We start from the raw sequence: 22,397 nt of genomic DNA, 5'->3' as shown, positions 1-22,397 counted from the left end.
GTCAGGAAAGAAATACACCATTTATATAATGCATTTCCCGAGTTTAAATATATAGCACTAACGTGAATTGTCAGTGGTCCTGACCCAGCAATCCCATTACTAAATTAATTATTGCTGCAATCACGAGAGGTTCGGTACAACAATGTACACTGTCACCCAACAGTGTTTTTATTTCTGTTGCTTGGAACACAGTTGACAAGAAAGAAACCCTGACTGTAGTGATAATTTTCAGGATTCTGTGGAATGAATGCAGATGAATGAGTGCCTTCTGTAAACATGAGGCAGCTTCTTAGCACTTGGACTTTAGGGTCATCCTTGACACACCTTAGCTCTTAGACTTTAGGGTCCTTGACACATTTCTGTTGATTTATTTATTTCTTTTGTTAAATGGCTTTTTTTTTAATGGAATAATTAGCTGGGCAGCTTTGATTTGATCTTCAATCTTAGATATAGTTTCACTGTTGTTAAACTATGTTTTAGTGTATAGCTTTTCTGAAGAATTGTAATTTAACTTTAATTGTAATTGTAATTGAATTGTAATTGTAATTGTAATTGAAGCTTTAATTGTAGCTTAGCTAATTACATTTTTAAAGTAGCTTGCACAGCACAGAAGCTCTAAACAAGTCTTTAATTTAAGACTATTTTGTGGGGTATTTCAGGGATTTAATTAAATTCCTACTATATTAGATTGAACAGAATTTGTGCACAAATTAGCAATAGATATTCTAGGAATGAATCATCAACCAAGGTCTTGGGCATGCTATCCAGTTGTGTCATGTATTTGGGTAAAGCTTCTGACATTTTCATGGCACGCAACACTAGATATGCATCAGTAGTGCAAGTACTAAATGATTTGGTTATGTAGAATTAAGGGGAGTAAAAAACATTCTGATGTTGCCTGTTTTGAATGTTATTGAAAACTCAACACACATAGCACAAAGTTAATGGTGTAAGATTTCTGGATAACGTATGATATCAGACCATATATGTTTTTGTGTACACTTTTCACGGGTTCTTTAAAGGTTTTTGGATGGTTAAGAGTTCTTAGCTTCCCAAAAGGCTTTTACTTGGAACCCTTCCTGAGAGGAAACATGTTCGGAAATTCAGAAAATCTGAATTCTGGCCACTTTTGGCCCACAACACACTTGGTTTTTACCACAAATTACTTTTATGGGCCCCGAAATCTAGAACCTTTAACCATTTAACTGAATCTTTGTTGTAGGGTTCTACATAGAACCTTTAAGGGCTTCCTTAAATACACAACCAGAAAACCCTTAAAGGTTTTAGATTCATGGCCATATAATATAATAGACTGAATGTATTGTGGGATAAAAGTGGCCAGATTTAAGGTTTAATGTACATAAGGGTCAGCTGAGTTAATGGTAAGTGTATTGTGGACCTTGATGAGAAAGTATTTCACACAGTCCATGTACCAAAATTTACAGTTGTGCCCAATTGAAATACTGTAGAAGCATTAGATATGGCTGGGTGCATTTGGGAATTTTTGGTGTCAGGTTACAAGTTCCACAGAAACCTTAAATCTTTTGTCCCATGATACTTTGGCATTACCAAAGCTGACCCTAATGTGCCCACTAATCTAAAACCTTTAACCATTTAATGGTTTTCCTGCTGTGTTTTTGGGAGAAGCCTTCCTGATAAAACTTCCTGAACAACTCAGTTGTAGGGTTCTACATAGAACCTTTATGAAAACTTTATGCACTAGAATCCTTTATGAACTAGAAAACATTTGGTGTTGCCACAACTGACCATTATGTGCTCACAAATCTACAACTTTTAATGGTTCCCTTAGATAGACAACCAGAAAACCCGTTAAGGTTGTAGATTCATGGGCACATAATGGTCAGTTGTGGCAACATCACATGTATTGCAGACCAAAAGTGGCCAGATTTAAGGTTAAAGGTACATAAGGGTCAGTTGAGGTAATGTATTGTGGACCTTGAAGCCTCGGATATGGTTGGTTGTCTTTGGACATTTTTTGGGCTCAGGTTATAAATTCCAGAAAAACCTTAAATTTGACCTCTTTCAGCCCACAATACACTTGATATTACCACAACAGGTGCCCTTATGTGCCCATGAATCTAGAACCTTTAACTGTTTTATGATTGTTTGGCTGCAGGAAACCCTTCCTGATAGGGAAACACTCTACATACAAATTTTAAGTGTTCCCTCAGACAGACAAATTCATGATTCATGGGCCCATAAGAGTCTGTTGTCACAATACCAATTTTATTGTGAGCCAGCAGAGTTAAGGTTCCTGTGGAATTTGTACCTTAAGCCAAAAAACTCCCAAATGCAGCCAACCATATCTAATGATGCTGCAGCATTTTAATTTTGGGGCAAAAGTGTCCCAACTGCAAATTTTGGTACATAACATGCGGAAATATGGTCTCATCAAGGTTAAGTTCGGATAAGCTCATTGCTGTCATTCCACGGAGGTATGTGGGCTGGTAATAACCCAGCACTCATATGTTATCTGGGTTCTTTATCACGATAACTCATACCAACATACCATCCTGTTCCAAACTGCAGCATTTTGGCACTTTTTAACCCAGCCATTTCTTTTAAATAACTAAACATATGCAATGTTACTTCATACTGGTGCCTGACTCACATTTATGGCCCTGATGTGATAACTTTAGATAGTATGCAGTAAAATCACACATCTATGCTGACAATTACTGTGACCTCTAATGGTTATTATAAAAGAGGACAGCAACCACAACAAAGAACTTGAGAGCAGTAATGACTTCAGCACATCCACATATGGCACTCCTAACTACACATTTCGCTTATTTATGCATCTAGGGTCAAACTGTAAGGCACTCAGAATATCTACTCATTTTTTTCACCAATAACTAAATGCATTAAATTTGATTTTGCATGTCATTTTATTTAAGTAAAAAAAAAAAAACGTGATAGCATGCTTGATAAAAATGTGATGCTCCACATTTTCCATCTGCTCTGTGCCAGAGAAAGTATGTTAATTAATTTTGCTTACAGGAAAACAAGCTGTTTACTGCTGCTTTCATTTCACAGTTTTTATGCAAAATGAAGACAGAAATGAAGCAACAAACATTAAAAAAAAAAAAAAAAAAGCCAGACTCCACCCGGTCCTGCTCTATCATTAAACTAAATGTTAGTAGCATTTTGAGTCTCAAACCTCCGTTGTGGGTTGTAAACACAAAGATATTTGAAAAGAAGCAGGTTTGCAGGCAGAGATGGCACAGGCAATGCACAATAGATGATTCACACGCGAGAGGAAAGTGAAAAAAAAAAAAAAAAGTCTCATATTGGCAGAAATCAGGCACTGACAGTGAGAGTTGTAATCATGCACTCGATGCAGCTACTATTCCAGTCTTTTACACAATTTGATTCCAGGCCTGTCTCCATAAAAAACGTGTCTCATTATCAAGCGGTGCTACGGTGTGCAAATAAAGTCCGCGAGCTCATTGCACAGGCAGAGCAAGCTCGAACAATGCTTATGAGTCTATTTATATTACATAACTACACAGTATGTTGAGACGGCGCTTTGGAAAATTACACTTGATTGAGTCTAATTCTGAAAATTGTGGATGCTGAAACAAGTTTCATGTCTAGGGGGGTGGTTAATAATACCCTGTGTGACAGAAATTCTCCATCATCTGAAGAACAGGGAACTTCCACACACCCTGTGGAAGATCTTTCCACTTCATCACCCGGGACGCAAAAAGACACACAGACAGTATAGACACAGATGAAGTTTCAACCTCACAATTCTTTACAGGTGTCATTATATGTGGCAAGATTTACAGTCTACTTGTCATGATCATTTTGTGTGCTATTGATGTGTGTGTGTGTGTGTGTTCCACATAGTTTCAAAAGGTTAATAAGATTAAAGGCGCTCCAGAGAACATGCATCAAGTCAAGCGTGGGCGTGAAATGTGATAAAATATAATTGATTTATGGAATAAATCATAAAAGCAGCATAAAAATGCCTGCAAAAGACCCCCGACGATGAATATGCTGACAGATTCGAAGCTCTTTCACGCTCTTAACGTGTGCCCCCTGGTGGATATCTGTGATACAACCTCATCACACAGCAGTCAAAGGCAGATGTATGTTCCAGACAATCTGTTTATATCTTTTACTAGCTGCTTCTAGGGAGAAGTACTTTTAAAAATACACAAGCACAGCAATATAAACTACTAGGCCTAAAATAGTCGATTTAATGAAGGCCTCACTATACCTCATACACACAAACCGAGCAAAGTGTCGTCCAAGAAGGAAAGGAAAGAAAGCTATGTGTGTTGACTGATGGTCAGCAAGTTTATTAGGTTTAATCGTGATTGTTGCAAAGGGAAACGAAAGGAAAAGTCAGACGCCGCTTCTGCCAGCGCAAAACCTTCGTATTTTTATTTGCTTTCTTGTGGGAGGGGAAATGAAGTGGACCAGACAGTCAATAAAGGTGAAAAGATTATTTAGAAGACAACCAGATGAGGATGAAATTGGAAATGTTGGGATTATATATGGCTGTCAACACCTTTTTTTTTTACACACTCCCATTCAGATATAATCAGCAAAAATAAGCTTCCAAAATATTTAATGTAAATATGTTTACAGAAACATTTATATCCACTAACAAAACATGCAAATTATAAGTATAGTTTTAGATACATGGAAATTCCTGAGTAACTGCAAAATGCACAAATGCACACAAAGTTGTATGCACTAAAATACTTTTTGGTGGTCAATATCTATGTTTTCAAACATCAAGACGTAAATTCACACTCTCATCTTTATATGTGATTGCAGTTGTCTTTTATAATTATTTTCTTTATATCTATCTCTTGTATTTGTGACTCTTCTTAATTATGAATAAGTTTGATGTCAATATTGTTCTATATATTGTAAGCGAAATAAAAAAAACTTGTGAAGAATAACAGTTACACATAAAATACAGATTTTATGAACTTTATACACGCTAGGTAACCTTCTCAACAAATATTTCATACTAGAATCCTTTTTAGTAATGAGTGGAAACTAATCATGGGTCTTAGAAGCAAACAGGAATCATGAAGTGCCATGCTGAGATTGGGCAGATCTGACTCTTAATTACAGTGGAGCTGGGAGGAGGAGGGACTCATGTGGTGGGTGCTTTTTAATGAGACATGGGCCACATACAGTATAAAAACCCTGATCATCGTGCCAGAGAGCAGCAGATGCTCTAAGGTGCTCGAACCAAGAGGATATACAGCAGTGGGAGCTGCAGTGGTGCTGACTTTATTTATTTGGAACCCAAGCATGCCAGTATGTATCCTGTATCTCTCTCTCTCTCTCTCTCTCTCTCTCATTGTGCTTAACTGGGCCTGACTTTAAGAAACTGATGGCAGGTTTTGGACAATGCCACTATTTTAGTCTATACTTTGAAAATAGTTTGAAATATTCTTGGATTTTAAATATTTGCTTTCGAAGCCATCATTTCTGAAACTGTTATCTGGCAGTTCCCTTTTTTTAGAGGAATATTTTTTCAAAATATTCATCATTATATTATTTGCTTGAAAGAATTTCACTGTTATGTATAATCTCCTTCTAACTCGACTCTATTCCATCAACACACAGATTTAACCTCAGAAAATGGACCTACGAGTAGCAAGCATTCTCCTTCTCCTGGTGGCTCTGGTTGCTGGCCATGGCGAGAGATATATGGTGAAGAAAGTGGTGAAGGCTCCTTATGCCGTGAAAAGTCATGGTAAGTTCCTATTCTAGGCTTTTATCAATTTAATTTATTAAAACACATCTACATTCAGCTTAAAAATGCAGTCAGCTAAAAAAGAAACAAGCATGGCACATTTTTTGAGTTCAAGTTGTGAGTGCATTGCAGCGATTGGTTACAGCGATGCACAGATTCGTCCAATGACGAGAACTGTCTTGCCTCCTGTTTATAATATTGGCACAGGTTTAATATTGTAAGCATTGCACTCATTAGAATTAACTTATACTCAAGTATCACAAAGGGCGATTTTTTTCAAACAACTTAATATTGCAAATTTTTTTTTTTTTTTTTTTTTGCAAACAAAATGACATTCGGACCAACAAACTTGTGCATTATCCATGCTATTCATGAAGGATCTATGCACAGTTTTGTACATTTTCATGCTCTAACAATTGAATTCAGAGCAATAATTAACACTATGAAACCTTTTTCTCTCTTTTTTTTTTTTGCATATTTTTTGGCATAGTTTTACAGGTTTTTTTGTTGCATATTCTCTGTTAGACCTTTAACTGGCTTTGCAACAGGATTCATAGAATATCTGACATACATAGAATACACTCCCATAATAATAATAATAATAATAATAATAATAATAATAATAATAATAATAATGTATTCCATTCATATAGCATCTTTCTAACACTATAGGTTGCTGAACAAATTAAATAAATAAAGATATATTTGCATTATTTTTGCAACAAGTTATCACTGTACAAGCTTTACAAATGTGATCACCAACCTGGACATGTTCCTGGAGATCTACCTTCCTAAAGAAAGTTATTCCTGCTGTAAATTAATGAAGCCGGACCATTAACTAGGCTAATTACCTGAAGCAGGTGTCTTGCATTCATTCAGATTGGATCTGATCTCTAGGAACAGGATGACTGCATTAGAGGATGAAGACACAATCTGGAAATTAGATGCTAGAGTATTAGATTTGTGGTGAATAAAATGCAAATGGTGTGTTAGAGAGTTAGTACAGTGGATTAGCAACAAAGTGTAACTTTAAGGCTATATGAATACCTTGCACTCTACAGTAACTCACTTTGGACATGTTGTAAAGTGATTTGTCAGGGTGTGTCATAGTCAAGACCTCACACAGCTGTTTTGGTCAGAATGACACAGGGACTAATGCAGTTTACACACCAGTGGATGTGACCACATCAAGGTGCCCATAAAGCATGAGCCCACAATTTCATCATACTGTAATATAAATACAGTCTAATATATTTCAGTGAACCAAGTATATCCTGGAATTATTTCAGGGTGTAAGGAAAAGTCATTGTAATATGTTTGAAATTCCAGTGTGAGATGCTACTGGTGCAAGTTGTAGAGTTATACACAAAAAAGTGGTGCTTGAAGATTTGAAATTATAAAACAGCAATAAAACAAGCATTGTTGGTTACTATTGAAGCTGTAGGAGAGGAAAGCAGTTGATATCTGAAATAAATTTTCATACTTATTTTATCATGTATTAGGCTTCAGTGGGATCATACAACCTTTCCATCAATTTAGCAGTGCAAATGCAATTAGAAGCACCTTCCAGTGCATATTAAGCCTGATAATACATAATTTCCAAGTTTTTTTTTTTTTTTTTTGGTATATTCAGTGTCTCCCCATATATCATACATACTCGAACCTGAATCCCAGTCAATCCCAGTTAGTGTATCTCTAAACGGAAATGCTGGATCTTAACTTAAAACATTACTCAAAGTCTTACTTATCTTATCCACAAAATCGCATTATAATTACAAAATCAAGCTGAAAGATAGACACAAATAAATATTCAAACATTATTTAAGAGAGTTCTTCCACTGCCTATTTGTTAAAAGGTTTCTTTACACCAGTGCCTAAGGGGATACTAATTAGTCTCTCATTTTAAACAAAAGTCCACATATTCCCAGCCCTGGTCCTGGAGTACCCCTATCCCTGCACAATTTAGTGTTTTCCCTGCTCTCTGATTCAAATTAGCTGATTAATTGAATCAGGTGTATTGGGAGCAGGGAAAGGGAAAACACTAAGTGTTGTGCAAGACAGGGGGTACTCCAGTACCAGGATTGGAATCCTGTGCACTATTGTGTTTAACCTGGTTCAAACACTACAGTATACTGATTTAAAATAGAATACACTTAGGTATTTCTTCTCCACAATTGTTGAAATGATTGGGACTGTTGCACTAAGATATAAAATCTCAATTGTCTTGTTATTGTTGCTTGTTGCTGGGAGTGTCCATTTGATACATACTGAGATACCTTTATTTTTCTTACAGTGGTTTCTGTGCCTGGAGAGCCAGGTCCCCCAGGTGAGCCAGGTGAACCTGGACCTCCTGGACCTCCCGGACCCCCTGGTGAGAGTGCTGAAGGACTGCCTGGGCCTCAGGGACCACCTGGCCCACCTGGACCTGCTGGCTACTCAGCACCTGGAAAGCCAGGCACTCCAGGTGGACCAGGCAAACCAGGTGCAAATGGTGCACCTGGACCTAAAGGAGATTCTGGTTCACCTGGTCCTCAGGGACCAAGGGGTGCTCCTGGACCTGCTGGCAGCCCTGGGCCTTCCGGTCTATCTGCCACTGGCAAACCTGGACCAGCTGGTTTGCCTGGATCAATGGGACCAAGAGGAGAGCCAGGTGTTAAGGGACATCCAGGTATTCCTGGTGCACCAGGACAAAAAGGAGACAGAGGTATTGGCATTCAAGGGCCACCAGGTGAGCCTGGTGCATCTGGACCAATGGGACCTGTAGGCGCACCTGGTCAGCCTGGTGTTGGTAAACCTGGTAAACCTGGCTACCCTGGTGAGCCAGGTAAGGGAGGTTCACCTGGTCGTGATGGGGCACCTGGTCCTATGGGACCAACTGGACCAAAAGGCCACACTGGATCTCCTGGAGTTGGAATACCAGGTAAACCAGGTGAAAATGGGGCTCCAGGATTGCCAGGTCCTACAGGACCTAAAGGTCCTCAGGGAGCAACAGGAGCACCTGGTGCTCCTGGTAGTCCAGGTTATGGTAAGCCAGGTGCTCCTGGTTCAAAAGGTGATACAGGTCCAGTAGGTAGCCCTGGTGCAACAGGTCAGAAAGGTGAGCCAGGTGCAAGGGGGCCAACAGGATACACAGGTGCAACTGGCCCAGTGGGTCCAGGCGGTCCTCAAGGTCCAAGAGGTTTCCCAGGTGAGAAGGGAGCTACAGGTGAAAAGGGTGAAACAGGTCCAATGGGGCCTCAAGGCTTTAAGGGACATAAGGGAGATCAGGGGCCACAGGGAGCTGAGGGCAAACCAGGCTACCCAGGTGCAACAGGCCCACAAGGCCCAAGGGGAGCTACAGGTGCTCCAGGTAGCAAAGGAGATACTGGCGAGACAGGTGCAACTGGTGCTCCTGGAGCAACTGGACCTATTGGACCTAAGGGTAATACAGGAAATCCTGGATCACCTGGTGAAACAGGGCCTTCAGGTGCCCCAGGGGCAAGAGGAGCTACTGGTCCTTCTGGTCCACCAGGTGCACCAGGAGCTAAAGGTCACCCTGGTCTTCCTGGCGCACCTGGTCCTGCAGGTCTTGCTGCTAAAGGAATTCCTGGACCACAAGGTCCACCAGGACTTCCTGGATCAGATGGTGCCCCTGGTGAAAGTGGACAACCTGGACCTCCTGGCCCACCTGGTCCTCCTGGTGAGGTTATTATTGCAGAAACTAAGGGAACTTTTGTCAAGGAACCTTTTGTCAAGACCCCAATGTCTGCCTTTACCGCCTTAACTACAACACCTTATCCTCCAGCTGGTAGCCCTATTAAGTTTGAACAAATTGTCTACAATGCTGAGAATCACTATGATCCTGAGACAGGTATCTTTACCTGCCAGATTCCTGGAGTGTATTACTTCTCATACAGCATGCATGTGAATGGAGCTAATGCTCTGGTGGCACTGTACAAAAATGAAGACCCAGTTATGTTCACGTATGATGAGTACAACAAGGGCTTCCTGGACCAGATTTCTGGTAGTGCAGTCCTTCAGCTTAATGAGCAGGACACCGTTTATGTCCAGATCCCTGATGATGAGGCAAACGGTGTCTTTGCTGCTGATAATGTCCACTGCTCTTTCAGTGGTTTCCTGATTGCTTCTACGTGATGCAGTCATCCAACCATACCATAACTTCTAAACATTCTTACTATTTCTCAAACAACAAAAATGTCCAAACAGGTTGTTCTTTGGTTTTGAGAAATAGAAGTATCTTGACTTGAAAATCCCAAGCAGTGGGTGCCAAAAAGAAGGACATAATTTATGTAACAGGCTATCAGGGACATAAAGGCAGTTAAATGCATAAACAGTCATCTTTATTTGCTTTTAGGGTGGAGAAAGCATGTGAAGTTTAATAATTATTACATGTCCTGACAATTTTATATGTTCTTTTTTTTATTGTTTTCTAATTCGAAAGGGTGATTTCCATTTTTTTATCTCTTTTTTTTAAACCTTGTTTCCTTATCAATTATACAAAAAGAATGCTGTTCCTGACAATTTGCTTCTGATTTAAATAGGGCGAAATGGTCATACTGATTATTACAAAACGTACAAGACATCCAAAACAATTCCAAATGTTATGCATTAAAATGTAACTGTACTTTGTAAACCATAATGATGAAAATAAACTGTCTTAAAGATATTTGGTTTGTTGTGTTTGTGATTTGGCTTGCAGTCATAACCAAAAATAAGATGATGCAGCACATTCAGCTAAGAAGATATTCTATTCAGAAAAAATACAGTAATCAAGCAGCAAATATTTATAGTTTGTCAAATTCTGTGGTGGTGGTGGCACGGTGGTGCAGCACCTAAACCTTTAAGATATTGGATCAAGGTAGCGTAGCCACTTCACAGATTCAGGGTTCATGTGAGTTTCCTCTGGGTTCTCCGGTTTCTTCCAACCTCCCAAAAATGCCAATAGGTGGATTGGCTACTCTAAATTGCCCCTAGGTGTGAATGTGTGTGTGCATGGTGCCCTGTGATGGACTGATTTCCTATCTAGGGTGTATTCCTTCCTCATGCCCAGGGTTCCTCTGATAGGCCCCAGATCCACTGTGACCCTGAAAGCATTTTTCCTGAAGATGAATGAATAAGTAAAAAAAAAAATCAGACCTAATATTTATACCTACAATTGCCCAGTCAGCTGTTTATTCTTGTTGTATGTATAAACCAATGTTTTGAACAATTTTATATTAGGTTTTAACATTAACCAGAACCTTTAAGAACTCAAATGCCTGGTTAACTGTGTGTTGGTGTAGGCCATAAAGATACCACACAGTATATTTCTTGCTCTGGGTTGAGTGTATGTAAATAGTCTAAATATTTGGGAAGGTGTGGGGAGTGTCCCTTGGTAAGCATGTTAAAAAAAAAAGTTATTGGTCAGTCAGGCAGTCAAATAGAAGCTGCTGGGTGGAGTTTAACCAAGCAAGTGGCAGCCACAAGCCACAGGAACCTTAAGGCACTGCCATCATGTGGCTGAGTTGAAGGACCCCAGGGTGGGAGGAATTTAAAGGTAGAGGTGTTCCCATCTAGAGCAACCAAGGATTTTCATCCTTGTAAGAGTACTGGCCAACCAGGCAAGTGAAAGCCACAAGCATGGGATGACCCTAGGTTAGCATCCAGAAGGCACGTTTAGTGCAACTCAGAACAGGAATATTGGGTGAAAACACACCCTTCTTGTGGTCTCCAACTGAGATGTAGGGTTAATCTGGGAGTGTAGAAATGGCATGGTATAAAAAATGTCTTTAACTGCTGCGGGAAGACTAAAAACATCCCAGTGGTGTCTGTTGTCATCGCATTTATACTTAGAAAGAACTTGGGTTAAGACATGGGTTTTGTACAGGAAAAAGACTATTCTGGTAATATATCAGCACATCAGTTTGAATTATGGCTAAAACGTTTGTATTATGGACTCCAGATGTAAACCCTAAATTACCTCAGTAAGGAACAGTTTAATAAGGAAATAAGGGAAGAAAAAGTCAACCAACAGGGGTCATAAACTTCAGTCCGAGATGACCCGTGGACTATGCAGTATTCTGTTTTCCTTCCTCACAGGAAAACACAGGATTTGCCAGAGACAAAAAAAAATCACTTAATTATCTGGTTGAACTGGGTGTGTTAAAGCAAAGGAAAACACCGAACAATAAAACACTGAACCATCTAGGGTTACCATTTGAGAACACTCAAATAGTCAGAATATTTAAATATTTATATGGAAAAAAAAAAACACTAGCCATATGGAAATATCATAAAAATATATTAAATATGTTGTTTAATATGTTGCTCTATAACAGCAGATGCAAATCACAGGTTTATCTTAATGCGCTCATTCTATCGTTTCTATAGTAACAGCTTATTCACAGGGACTTGTATTGTAGAATTTCCACATGATCTAAGTCTAATTTAGTTTTAGACTTTAGAGTAAAACAACCCTTGTTATTAATAATATGTAATTGTTAATGTGGTGAGGTTTTCTGTATGGAGAAGTTTATTTAACATTTATGGAAGGAGTCTTCATAAAGAATACATTTATTTTTAGTTTGAACATCTTTCATCAACGTGTTGGTCTATGTTCACTTTGGTTAAAGGTTCCATACATTACCCACAATGCCATTCGACGACCTGCTGGGTCATAAGTTTACGTACACCTTGCAGAATCTGCAAAATGTTAATAATAATAAATCTTTTTTTTTTTAAAAAATGAGAGATCATAAAAATTGCATTTTGTTTTTTATTTAGTCCTGCCCTGAATAATCTATTTCACATAACAGATGTTTCCATATAGTCCACAAGACACAATAATAACTGAATTTACACAAATGAACGAGTTCAAAAGCTTACATGCAAACATTTACTGATTCTCAAGAAGGCAACATGATACATTAAGAGCCAGGGGGGTGTAAACTTTTGAACAAGACGATCAGTGTAAATTGTTATTATATTGTCTTCTGGGAAACATGCAAATATCTTATGTAGCTTCTGAAGGGCAGTACTAAATGAAAAAAAGATCTTTAAACAAAATAACAATTTACACTGATCATCCTGTTCGAAAGTTTACACCCCCCTGGCTCTTAATGTAATGTGTTGCCTTCTTGAGAATCAATGAATGTTTGCACTTTTTGTAATAGCTGTGAACGAGTTCCTCAGTTGTCCTAAATGTGAAAAGATGAATCTCAAAATCAGTACTAAATGCCATTTTTTGTGATTATTTTTTTTTTTTTTAATTATTACATTATGCATATGTAAACTTATGACCCCAACTGTACTCAATATGTCCCATGTTGCTCAAAATATACAGGATTTACTCCAACCTGCATGTTTCGTTCTGGCTCTTTTTGGTCTCTTGGTGAAAACAAATCTTTCTATCTATTAATTCAATTTTTTCAGACACAAGCATCCACCAAATGAATAAATGGAAATGGAAATGTGTGTTAATGGCCATTATTCACTCTGGCTGTTGGTGGTGTGTCTGCAGTGGCTTTGATTATAACATCTTAAATGCTATTTGAAAAGCTTTCCCTGTCCTTAGACATTTAATGGCTTCTAGAAATAGTTGCTGAATATGCATCCAGGATCTGAGTATGTCTTAATGCTGGGTGTAGATGCACTGTGTTGGCTCATTTAGCAACACCACATGGTGGAGCTGCAGTGCATAGATAGGGCTAGATGTCCAGATTGTATTTACAAAATGTCCAAGGTTTGTGTGCATCTTGAATTAAGTCAAACACATATTCAGTTGTAGTTCATTTAGTTGTGGGAAGCAAAACCATTTCTATGTAAGGAATAAACCACTTCTGGATGTGCTGTTATAGGAAAATAATCAACGACAGGCTGCTGTGATGTGGCCCGTTGTGATGCGGAGTTACTGTTACCACCCTGAAAGTTAATTTTTTTCCAAAATAACAGCATGCCTCGAATTATTGTAGTACTCATATACCACGGTAATTTGCCAATGATTACATTTTTATTTATTCAAGAACACCACATTGTATTTTTTTACCCATTTAATATTGTAGTTACATTTAATATTGTGGAACGACTCTGAAACAGATTAGCTCCTGTTATCACTGATGTTATAGCAGGAGTCATTCCCTCATCAGTGTCCTTTTTTTTTTAACTTTACTTTTTAGTTGTTAAGACAAAAAAAAATGCAGCTTGTTAATAAGAAACTTCAAAACATGACATCCTCCATCCATAGATTTTCCCATGGAGGAAACAAAGTTAGAGCTTTGCCTCTGAATGTTTCATAGTGCTGACACTCGAGACTTTTGGAGTTTTTAATCCATTTATTATTAGTCTTAGATTATGTGGAGCATTCACCATACACGTCCCTGTGAAAGAGTTGTTGCTATAGAAACGTATTCGAATGAGCGCATTAATTGTAATAAACTTGTGATTTGATTACAGGTGGCTTTATTGTCAGAGCTGCTGTTATAGAAAATTAATCAATACCTTCATTAGTCATAATTTCCATTTATTCCTGTATCAGTCCTTAACAGAAAGAGAACTTCATGGTCCAGGGACAGATGGTTTCAATCAGTACTATCAAAAACTGCATAATTTAAGACACGCCCACATTATATACTTTCTAAAATATAAATGTAGTGCAATGTACTCCTGCCTTCAAGGGGTTTACGCTTTTTTTTAAAAAAATCCCCAAAATATATTGTGTTAGAATCGTCACAATTTTGCATTTATTAAAAAATGTAACAATACAGATTTCTTTCTTCTTATGAACTCTTTTAAAGATAGTGAAAGTTTAAACTGGGATTAAAAAGGATTTTTACTAGTGACTCAAAACTGGCATCAGAGTTTAGTCCAGGATTTGAATTAAATCATTTTGATTTATCATGCCCTTTAGTCGATCACAGCCGCATCCATTATCCTGTTCTGTTCCCAACTTACCAATATTACACCCCAAAACCCCATGTTAGCTGCGTATAATTTAAGAAATACAGCAGTAGCATTGATTTGAGAGATGGAAAATGGAAGAAATGAGAAATAATCTGAATCCAGCTTTTAGTTTCATGCCTACTTTTTGATACCTAGGGTTAACAGTCAATAAAATGCCACCATTTCAGCATTCCTGCCAGCACAGATAGGACTAATGATGCACACAAACCTGTTGCTGAATGATCAGACTTATGATTGGTGTAGAGACTGAATAACAAAATGGGAAGATTGCTCAAGAGGTCTTGTTTAAAAAATTAAAAAGAAAAAAAAAAACCTTTGCAGAACACTAGTTTATATTATTATTATTATCATCATCTCCAAAAAAATTCTACAAAAATCACTTAATACTAAAAGTGTAAATATTATTATTTCTTCATAAACCATGGATTTCTGTGACATGATGTAAAGTCTCTAGGCAAAAAAATATTCCTAAATTATGAAACAGTGTTATGTAAAATATGATTTTTCAGGTGTGGGTGCCATTACTGACTATTAAGGTTTACCAAAACTGTATCATTTTTTTAATCACTTTATTTTATCTTGTTATTGAGGACAAAATGAGCTGCGATACTATACACTTATACATAATTCTTTAAAATTAAAAAAAATTTGTATTGTTCCACACATTTAGTACAACTTATATATAATACTGACCTAAAGAGAACACATGAATTGGTGAAATCCACACAGACACTTTGTTCTTTTTAATCCTTTATTTGTGTTTTTTTGTGCCCGTTGAAGTTGAATTCATACTTCTGTACGCAAAGTTACATTCCGTTTAAAAACCAGGTAGTGTCAGACCTTGAGTATTTACAGCAAACTGTAATCTATTTGATTGCACTGGCAACTTTTATATATACTTGCACAGCATTGTAGGAAAAAAAAAAAAAAAACTAACTGTATTAGTCATCACAGGTCAACAAGTTGGATCTACAGCAGGGTTAGAAGAGGGTCGGACTTTACCTATAGGACTGAAAAAAGTTTAAAAAGATTAAAGACATGACGAAGCCTATACAAGCACACAGTGCTGCCGGATTTGAGCGGTGCTGCTGGTGTAATATCTGAGCACCCATTCTGAACGCTTCATGTGACGTGTAAAAACAGACCTTAATCTGATCTGGGTCTCATCTACACGCCTCGTTCGCTTGTTGGTAGCACCGTTTTCCTAGCACGCACTGGAAAAAAAAAAAAAAACTAAATCATATGGCACCAAATACTTCAACTAACATTGCAATTTCCTAAAAAGGTTTACAGGTATGAAAGTTGAAAAAAAAAAAAAAAAAAATACTGCATCACACACAAGCACACATCACACACACACACGCAATACTGTAACAAACACAGTTGTTGGAATTGAAGCACGGTGCCTTTCATGCTACAATCAATCAGAGATCCTTCCTTGGAGCACCACAGAGACGCATCGGATGGAGGAGAAATGGACGAAATTATGGCCGGGATTAAGACAACTTCGAAAGGTCATTGGTTGTTTTTTTTTTTGTTTGTTTGTTTTTTTTGTACAAAAAGCCTCCGTGGTTCAGCTCCTTATTACTTCATTAAAAAGCCGTCATCACCTGGTGAACCGTGTTACTCTTCAGCAGCAGCGGGTTGAGCATCTGAGCTCTCGGCTGGTGCCGGGGCTGGCGCTGGCTCTTCAGCTGCAGCTTCGGCCGGTTTCTCTTCTGCAGGCGTCTCGGGCTTCTGCTCTTCGCTTGTTTTTTTCTCCTCATCTGCGCTCGGCTGATCGGCTTTGGCCCCCTCGGCTGCTTCCTCTTTCTCTTTCTCTTCTCCAGATGCCTCTGGCTTGGCCTCCTCGGATTCGGCTTTATCTTTGCCTTCCTCGGCTGGAGCGGCCGCCTCCTCTGTCTCGGCTTCCTTCTTGGTGCTCTTCTTAAAGGAGAAGCCGCTGAGTTTGAACGGCTTTTTAAAGGAAAATCGCTTCTTCTGCTTGGCAGGCTCGCCGCTTCCAGACGCAGAGCCGTTCTCTTCTGGTTTGCTCGAGTCCTCGCCGTTGGCTACCGGAGCACTTTCAGCGGCGCCGCCTTCCTCCGTCGCCTTCTCGGCTGCTCCATCTTCAGCCTTCACCTCGCCGTCGGCGGAGTGTTTGCCGTTGGCCTGGACCTCCTCGGCGGCTCCGTCTGCTGTAGGGGAGGCATTGCCGTTTGTCTTAGCATGCCCATTTTCCTAGAAAGGAAGGGAGAAGATAATCCATAAGATGACATCCATAAGATGTTTTCACATGTATACAGTAGGTGGACTATAAACCAATCCAATCAAAGCTTGAGGGCTTAATCTTCCTGGCTGGAAGCTCACTTGTGCTCCTGAACCTTCCTGATTCAGTACAATTTTGTGCTTTCCCTGCCCACACACAGTTCATCTCATCAGCTCATGACCAAGTTTAGTAGCCATGTTCTAGCTGAGAAATCAAACTGTCCTGTGCACTCTAAAAACAGATTTCTGACAAATCTTCAGAATGAAGATTTCTCCCCTGGAGCTGCTAAAACTCCTCCTGAAGCCATGTTGCAACATAAAATGGTTGCTAAAAAGAACCAAAAAATTCCACCATTTTTTTTTTTTTTTTTTTTAAAAGAGTGAGACAGAGGAGGACAATCTGCCTTGCTTCACTGTACTGAAGCAATGATGAATGCATTCAGTGTACCTCCTACGTCGTGTAGAATTCTGGATTGCAAAAAAAAAAAAAAATTCTTGGAAGATCTTTTACAAGATCTTTGAAATGCTCCTCCACTGGAGCTCCTAAGATTCCTTCAGGAACAATGTTGCAACACAACTGATTGCTCCAAGAACCCTAATTTTATTTATTTTTCCTAAGTGAGACACAGGAGGACTGGCAGAAGCAACTGAGGCAATGATAACCGTACCCAGCCTACTTGCCGTGTAGCTTAGACTCGTAGTAAACCGATTCAGAAACACAAAATGAGTCAGATTGGAGCCAAATAAACAAGATTCCCGGAAGATATCTCCACCGGTAGTCATGTAGTCACGCTGCAACCCAAATGGTTGCTAAAAGAACCCTGATTTTAACAACAACCCCCCCAAAGGACCCTCCATGTTTAAACTGTGAGCCACAGGAGGACAGATGTGCTTGCTCCTGTATAATGAATCAACTGATAATGATTCATGCATTCATTAGACTTCATGTACAGCTTAAAATTTTAGTACATTTTCCAAATGGAGTGTGATTGCAATGGATTTGCAGTGGATTTGCTCGCCACGTGGGTGAAGCACAGTGTCTGGATGGAAGCTCCTGCTGTCTGGATTGGGAAGGCAAGATGGAGGGTTCAAACCACAGCAACGACACTTCACCAAATTCATTGTGCTGGAATGATCCGAGTCGCAATCCAGCACAAACCTGTGGCATAAACAGGCTATAAATGCCACTTTGCTCAAAGATGAGATACCCTTTCATTTTGCAGATGGGGTTCATTCCTAAATTAAATCAAGGCGTGGTGCTTTCATGGCTCTGCACGCGCGACGCCAAACAGCCTTAACAAAAGCAACAGAGCTGCTCCTTCTTTCTTCTTCTTTTTTTTTTCCCTCCCTCTCCTACAATCATGCTCAGATCTAAGTAGGGCTTGTTTGATCCAAAATAGAAAAGATGCATGATTTGATAGTACAGACAGCCTACGTTTGTGCATGAGATGAATTAAAAAAAAAAAAAAAAAGAGCTACAACAATGCAAGTTGGAATTTATGGGCTACAAAAAAATAATAATAATAATAATAAAATGCATGCACGCGCGTGGACAATTTCTTGTCCAAATCTCCTAAACCATGCTTCAAATGCTTTTTTCTTTCAACTAATAACGTTTAAAGGCTGCTTTTCTGAACCACTGAGTCTTCATTGTTCATTTTCATTACAGTCTTGGAGGGATGCTGCTTCCCTCCCATCGCCCACACAGTTTTAAGATCTACACATTAGCACATATTAGTGTTTTTTTTTTTTTTTCTGAGTGTTTGTTACCTGTCCGTTTGCTTTTTCTGCACCGATTTCCTCTTTTGCACCGTTTTTAGCCACTTGAGCTCCCATGCTTTCACCAGAATTCACGCGCAACAAAGAAACCCCGAATGAATGAATGAACAAAGAGCGACGGACCGCGCGAGCGCCTTCTCCTCCTTCTTCTACCGCTCCTCTTCTTCTTCTTCACCGCCTTTTCAACAAATAAAACAACCGCCGAGACCAAAACCCGGGCTGAAAGTTCACACGCGGAGGAAAAATAACAATAAATGTTTTCTGGAAGTAATTACAGAGGAGAGATATAGAGATATAAAAAAAAAAGCTAATGAAATTGCTTCTTTTGTTAATGAGATGCGATGTACAACGCCCGAAATTTCGTCACCGCATAGAAAAGCGGTCTCAGCCAATCAAAAGTCGTATTTTTAAAGAGGGCGGGGTTTCAGAGTGAAATGGGCGGAGGAGACTCCAGACAGCAACTAGTGATAGGTTTTTAGCTTTTTATAAGAAATTATATATATATATAAATTCTATTATCTTATTGTTGTATTATATTATAATTTCTCTCTCTCTCTCTCTCTCTCTCTCTCTCGCTCTCTGTACATATATACATACATACATACATATATATATATATATATATATATATATATATATATATATATATATATATATATACAGAGAGAGAGAGAAATAATAATATAATACAATAATAAGATTGCTAACACACACACACACACACACACACATATATATATATATATATATATATATATATATATATAGAGAGAGAGAGAGAGAGAGAGAGAGAGAGATAAGACAATAATATAATAATGAGTCTTAGAGCTGTTTATATATATATAGACAGAAATAATAAAATAATATAATAATGATCCTTACAGTTGTTTATTTTACACTGTAATATTCACATTACTTACAACACTGTTAATTGTTACTTATTTAACATTAGTTATATGATGTTGGTTCAGCAATTAGCATCTCACATCTACAGGTTCCTTGGTTCTTCTGTAGATCCTGTAGACTTTCTGCAACAGTTCTCCACATTTCCACCACTAGGTTCTCTGGATTTGGATTTGCAAAGTTGAGAATGTGTGTGCATAGTACCCTGTGATGGTCTGGACTGGTATATATTCAGTCTCTCTGGAATTTTTTTTTTTTTTTTGTATATGTACATTTTCTACACATATTACCCACAACACTATTTTGTTTTTCAAGTTTGATTTTAATAGGTCATCGAGAAGGATTTAGCACTCAAAAACCTAAATCTGGTGACCAAAATCAAAATTTTTTTAAGGTCGAAGTAATCAATTTATCCAGTAATCTCACACTGGGATATAATGAAAATAAAGCACCAACCAGAAACACCTCTGCACCAACCTCTAAACACATCATAAATCTTTCATTAAATGTAACATTTAATGTGTTTCAGGGTGGAGACTTCCTTTTAAAAGTCACCTCAATCATTATGAGATGTCTATGAGATTAGTATCAGTTATCCCTTGATACCGAGATGTTTGATATCAAAATGTTTTTAACAAAAATGGAAGAATGGGATTGGGACATGATTAATTCATGTCAATATGGAAGTCAGGAACAGGATCAAGGATTACCCTGTGCATGGTTAGCCATCGTAAACTAACTACAAGTGCAATTTTTCATTAAGTAAGGAATAAAAGACTTGGAGGTGTGAAAATAATCCACAAAAGGGTGGTGTGATGGCTAGACGTGAAGCGGAGTCACCGCAAAATTTGAATATTTTCCTATAACAGTGTGCAACAAAGTGCTTTATTCCTCTTATACAGCAGTATTGTTAATTAGCTAATGAAAGACACATCACACTTTTTCAAACACTGATAGTTGTACAATGTGTAGACACAGTGTGGAGTAGTGTAATGTTGCGGAATGTCTGCGAGACAAGTTAGTTCCTGTTATCACATACATTATAGCAGCTATAAACAGTGGTTCCCTCACCAGCCTCTTTTTTCTCTCTTGAAGTTAATAAAAAAAAATGCAGCTTGTCATGGTACAGAGAAAACAGAAAAGCATGGAAAAGTCCACTGTCCTGAGAACATAAGAGCACAGTGACACCTGAAACTCCTTCCATAAAGGTCTCCTGATAAAAATAACTGCATGTTTTTTTTTTTTATCAATTTATTGAAGTCCCTATAGAAACGATAACACATTAGTAGAAGTGCGTTAATATGAACCTACTGTTTGAATGTTGTCAAAGCTGCTGTGATTAAGGAATAACACACGACAGACTGATTATATGTGAAAATAATGCACGCTGGGCGGGAATGATGTGGCACAACATGCCAGCGGAGTGCCACTAACCCCCCAAAGTGCTTTATTTTCATATATAATCTGTCTTTCTTGTGTTATTCCGCTTATACCACAGTGATTTGCCAACAACTGCAATGTTTAACTTACTGATGTATGAAATGTCATACATTTTACCGGTTTATAGTTAGATTTAATGTTGTGGAACATCCAGGAGACAAGTCCTTGTACTCACTTATGTTATAGCCTTGCTCCTCTCTCTCTCTCTCTCTCTCTCTCTCTCTCTCTGTCCTAAAGACTTTCCTGTGCTGATGTTGCAAAGTGCTTACACCCAAGACACCTTCCATAAATGTTAAATAAATGTCTCCTAACAAAAAAACATCACCACATCAATGATTATATGTTTTACTTTGTTAAACATGTTTTTTATTTTTTTTAATCCATTTATTATTCTTTAGTCTTTGATACTATAGAAACGATAATGTATTAGTACGAGCGCTTTAATAATAACCTGTCATTCATGTTACAGTCAGAACTACCCATGCTGTTATACAAAACTAATGCCCACCTTCTGACCAATCAGATTCAAGCATTGAACCACACTGTGGTATAATAGAAAATTAATCAACAACTTCTGACTTGTCAGTATTGAGAATTAAACAGTACTGTGTGTATAGAAGGGACATTGTGTGGGACATTAGAGTACCAGTGATGCTTCAATAGGCTTTGCTTGGGTTGCTTGGTTGTTTGGTGACAGGGTTGAAGATCCAGGCTAATATTAACCATTATTCAGTAACGGATACTAACTTTGGAACCATGTGTCAGTTTCAACATCGTGACTAACACATTTTTTTATAATAAATAAAGAAATTCTTTAAATTAATATCCTTTGTAGCTATAATATTAGTAACAGATTTGAGTTGTTGAGCTGGACAAAGTCATATAATGCTGACAATATTTGAAAAATATCATAAAAATATCATAAACTTTTCTCTTGGTCATGCTCTTAGAAAAGGTCTTGATGATCAAACATCCTGTTTGTCATGTGATTTATTATTTTTACTCTTCCTTTAACCAGTGAAATGGGTTTCAGTAACAGGGTTGCACATACATTGTGAGATATGGCTTACATGTGGCTTAAAAAGACCACATTGAAAATATGGGATTTTTTTTTATTGAAAACTGGAAATAAACAGAAAGTTTTAGAATTTTGAAAATTCTAAAACAAAAAAAAGGAAATGTGCAACATCTTTACTATTACTATTTACTATATTTTACTATCTTTACTATTACTATTTCTATTTCTAGGTCACTATTTAAATATAAGCTAATTTGTGATATTGACTGTGTTAACGGTTAACTTTCTATATTAATTTTTTTTCCAGATTTTCCGCAAATCTTA

At 38.0% G+C, this 22,397-nt stretch overlaps 2 protein-coding genes across 3 annotated transcripts; one reads left to right on the top strand and one right to left on the bottom strand.

Moving 5' to 3' along the window:
* The first annotated feature begins 5,167 nt into the window (after positions 1-5,167).
* col10a1a (collagen, type X, alpha 1a) lies at positions 5,168-10,415 on the top strand. The gene is made up of 3 exons (XM_026926529.3): positions 5,168-5,307; positions 5,620-5,749; positions 8,043-10,415. Exons 2-3 carry the CDS (start codon positions 5,635-5,637, stop codon positions 9,881-9,883), a joined length of 1,956 nt encoding a protein of 651 aa, XP_026782330.3. The 5' UTR covers positions 5,168-5,307; positions 5,620-5,634; the 3' UTR covers positions 9,884-10,415.
* Positions 10,416-15,419: 5,004 nt separating this feature from the next.
* Positions 15,420-19,083, bottom strand: marcksb (myristoylated alanine-rich protein kinase C substrate b). Of its 2 annotated transcripts, XM_034307768.2 has the most exons (3): positions 18,704-19,083; positions 16,297-16,906; positions 15,420-15,900 (listed from the first exon to the last, which is right to left on the bottom strand). In XM_034307768.2, exons 1-2 carry the CDS (start codon positions 18,767-18,769, stop codon positions 16,310-16,312), a joined length of 663 nt encoding a protein of 220 aa, XP_034163659.1. In that variant the 5' UTR covers positions 18,770-19,083; the 3' UTR covers positions 15,420-15,900; positions 16,297-16,309. The 2 variants fall into 2 exon arrangements, with proteins under 2 accessions (XP_034163659.1, XP_026781861.2); XM_026926060.3 differs by lacking the exon at positions 15,420-15,900 and having other exon boundaries at positions 16,209-16,906; positions 18,704-19,082.
* Between the last annotated feature and the right edge of the window lie 3,314 nt (positions 19,084-22,397).

This window comes from Pangasianodon hypophthalmus, chromosome 10, assembly GCF_027358585.1.
Source record: "Pangasianodon hypophthalmus isolate fPanHyp1 chromosome 10, fPanHyp1.pri, whole genome shotgun sequence".
Taxonomy (NCBI): Eukaryota; Metazoa; Chordata; class Actinopteri; order Siluriformes; family Pangasiidae; genus Pangasianodon; species Pangasianodon hypophthalmus.
The sequence above is the reverse complement of the archived record's forward strand: the minus strand, read 5'-3'. Positions and strand labels throughout refer to the sequence as shown.

What these genes read in the sequence shown, in the direction of transcription:
- col10a1a (XM_026926529.3), top strand. Translation starts at nt 5,635, where the DNA reads ATGGACCTACGAGTAGCAAGCATTCTCCTTCTCCTGGTGGCTCTGGTT. An exon ending in TTATGCCGTGAAAAGTCATG is followed by an intron (nt 5,750 to 8,042) that starts GTAAGTTCCTAT and finishes TTTTTCTTACAG; the next exon opens with TGGTTTCTGTGCCTGGAGAG.
- marcksb (XM_034307768.2), bottom strand. Translation starts at nt 18,769, where the DNA reads ATGGGAGCTCAAGTGGCTAAAAACGGTGCAAAAGAGGAAATCGGTGCA. An exon ending in CAGAAAAAGCAAACGGACAG is followed by an intron (nt 16,907 to 18,703) that starts GTAACAAACACT and finishes CTTCCTTTCTAG; the next exon opens with GAAAATGGGCATGCTAAGAC.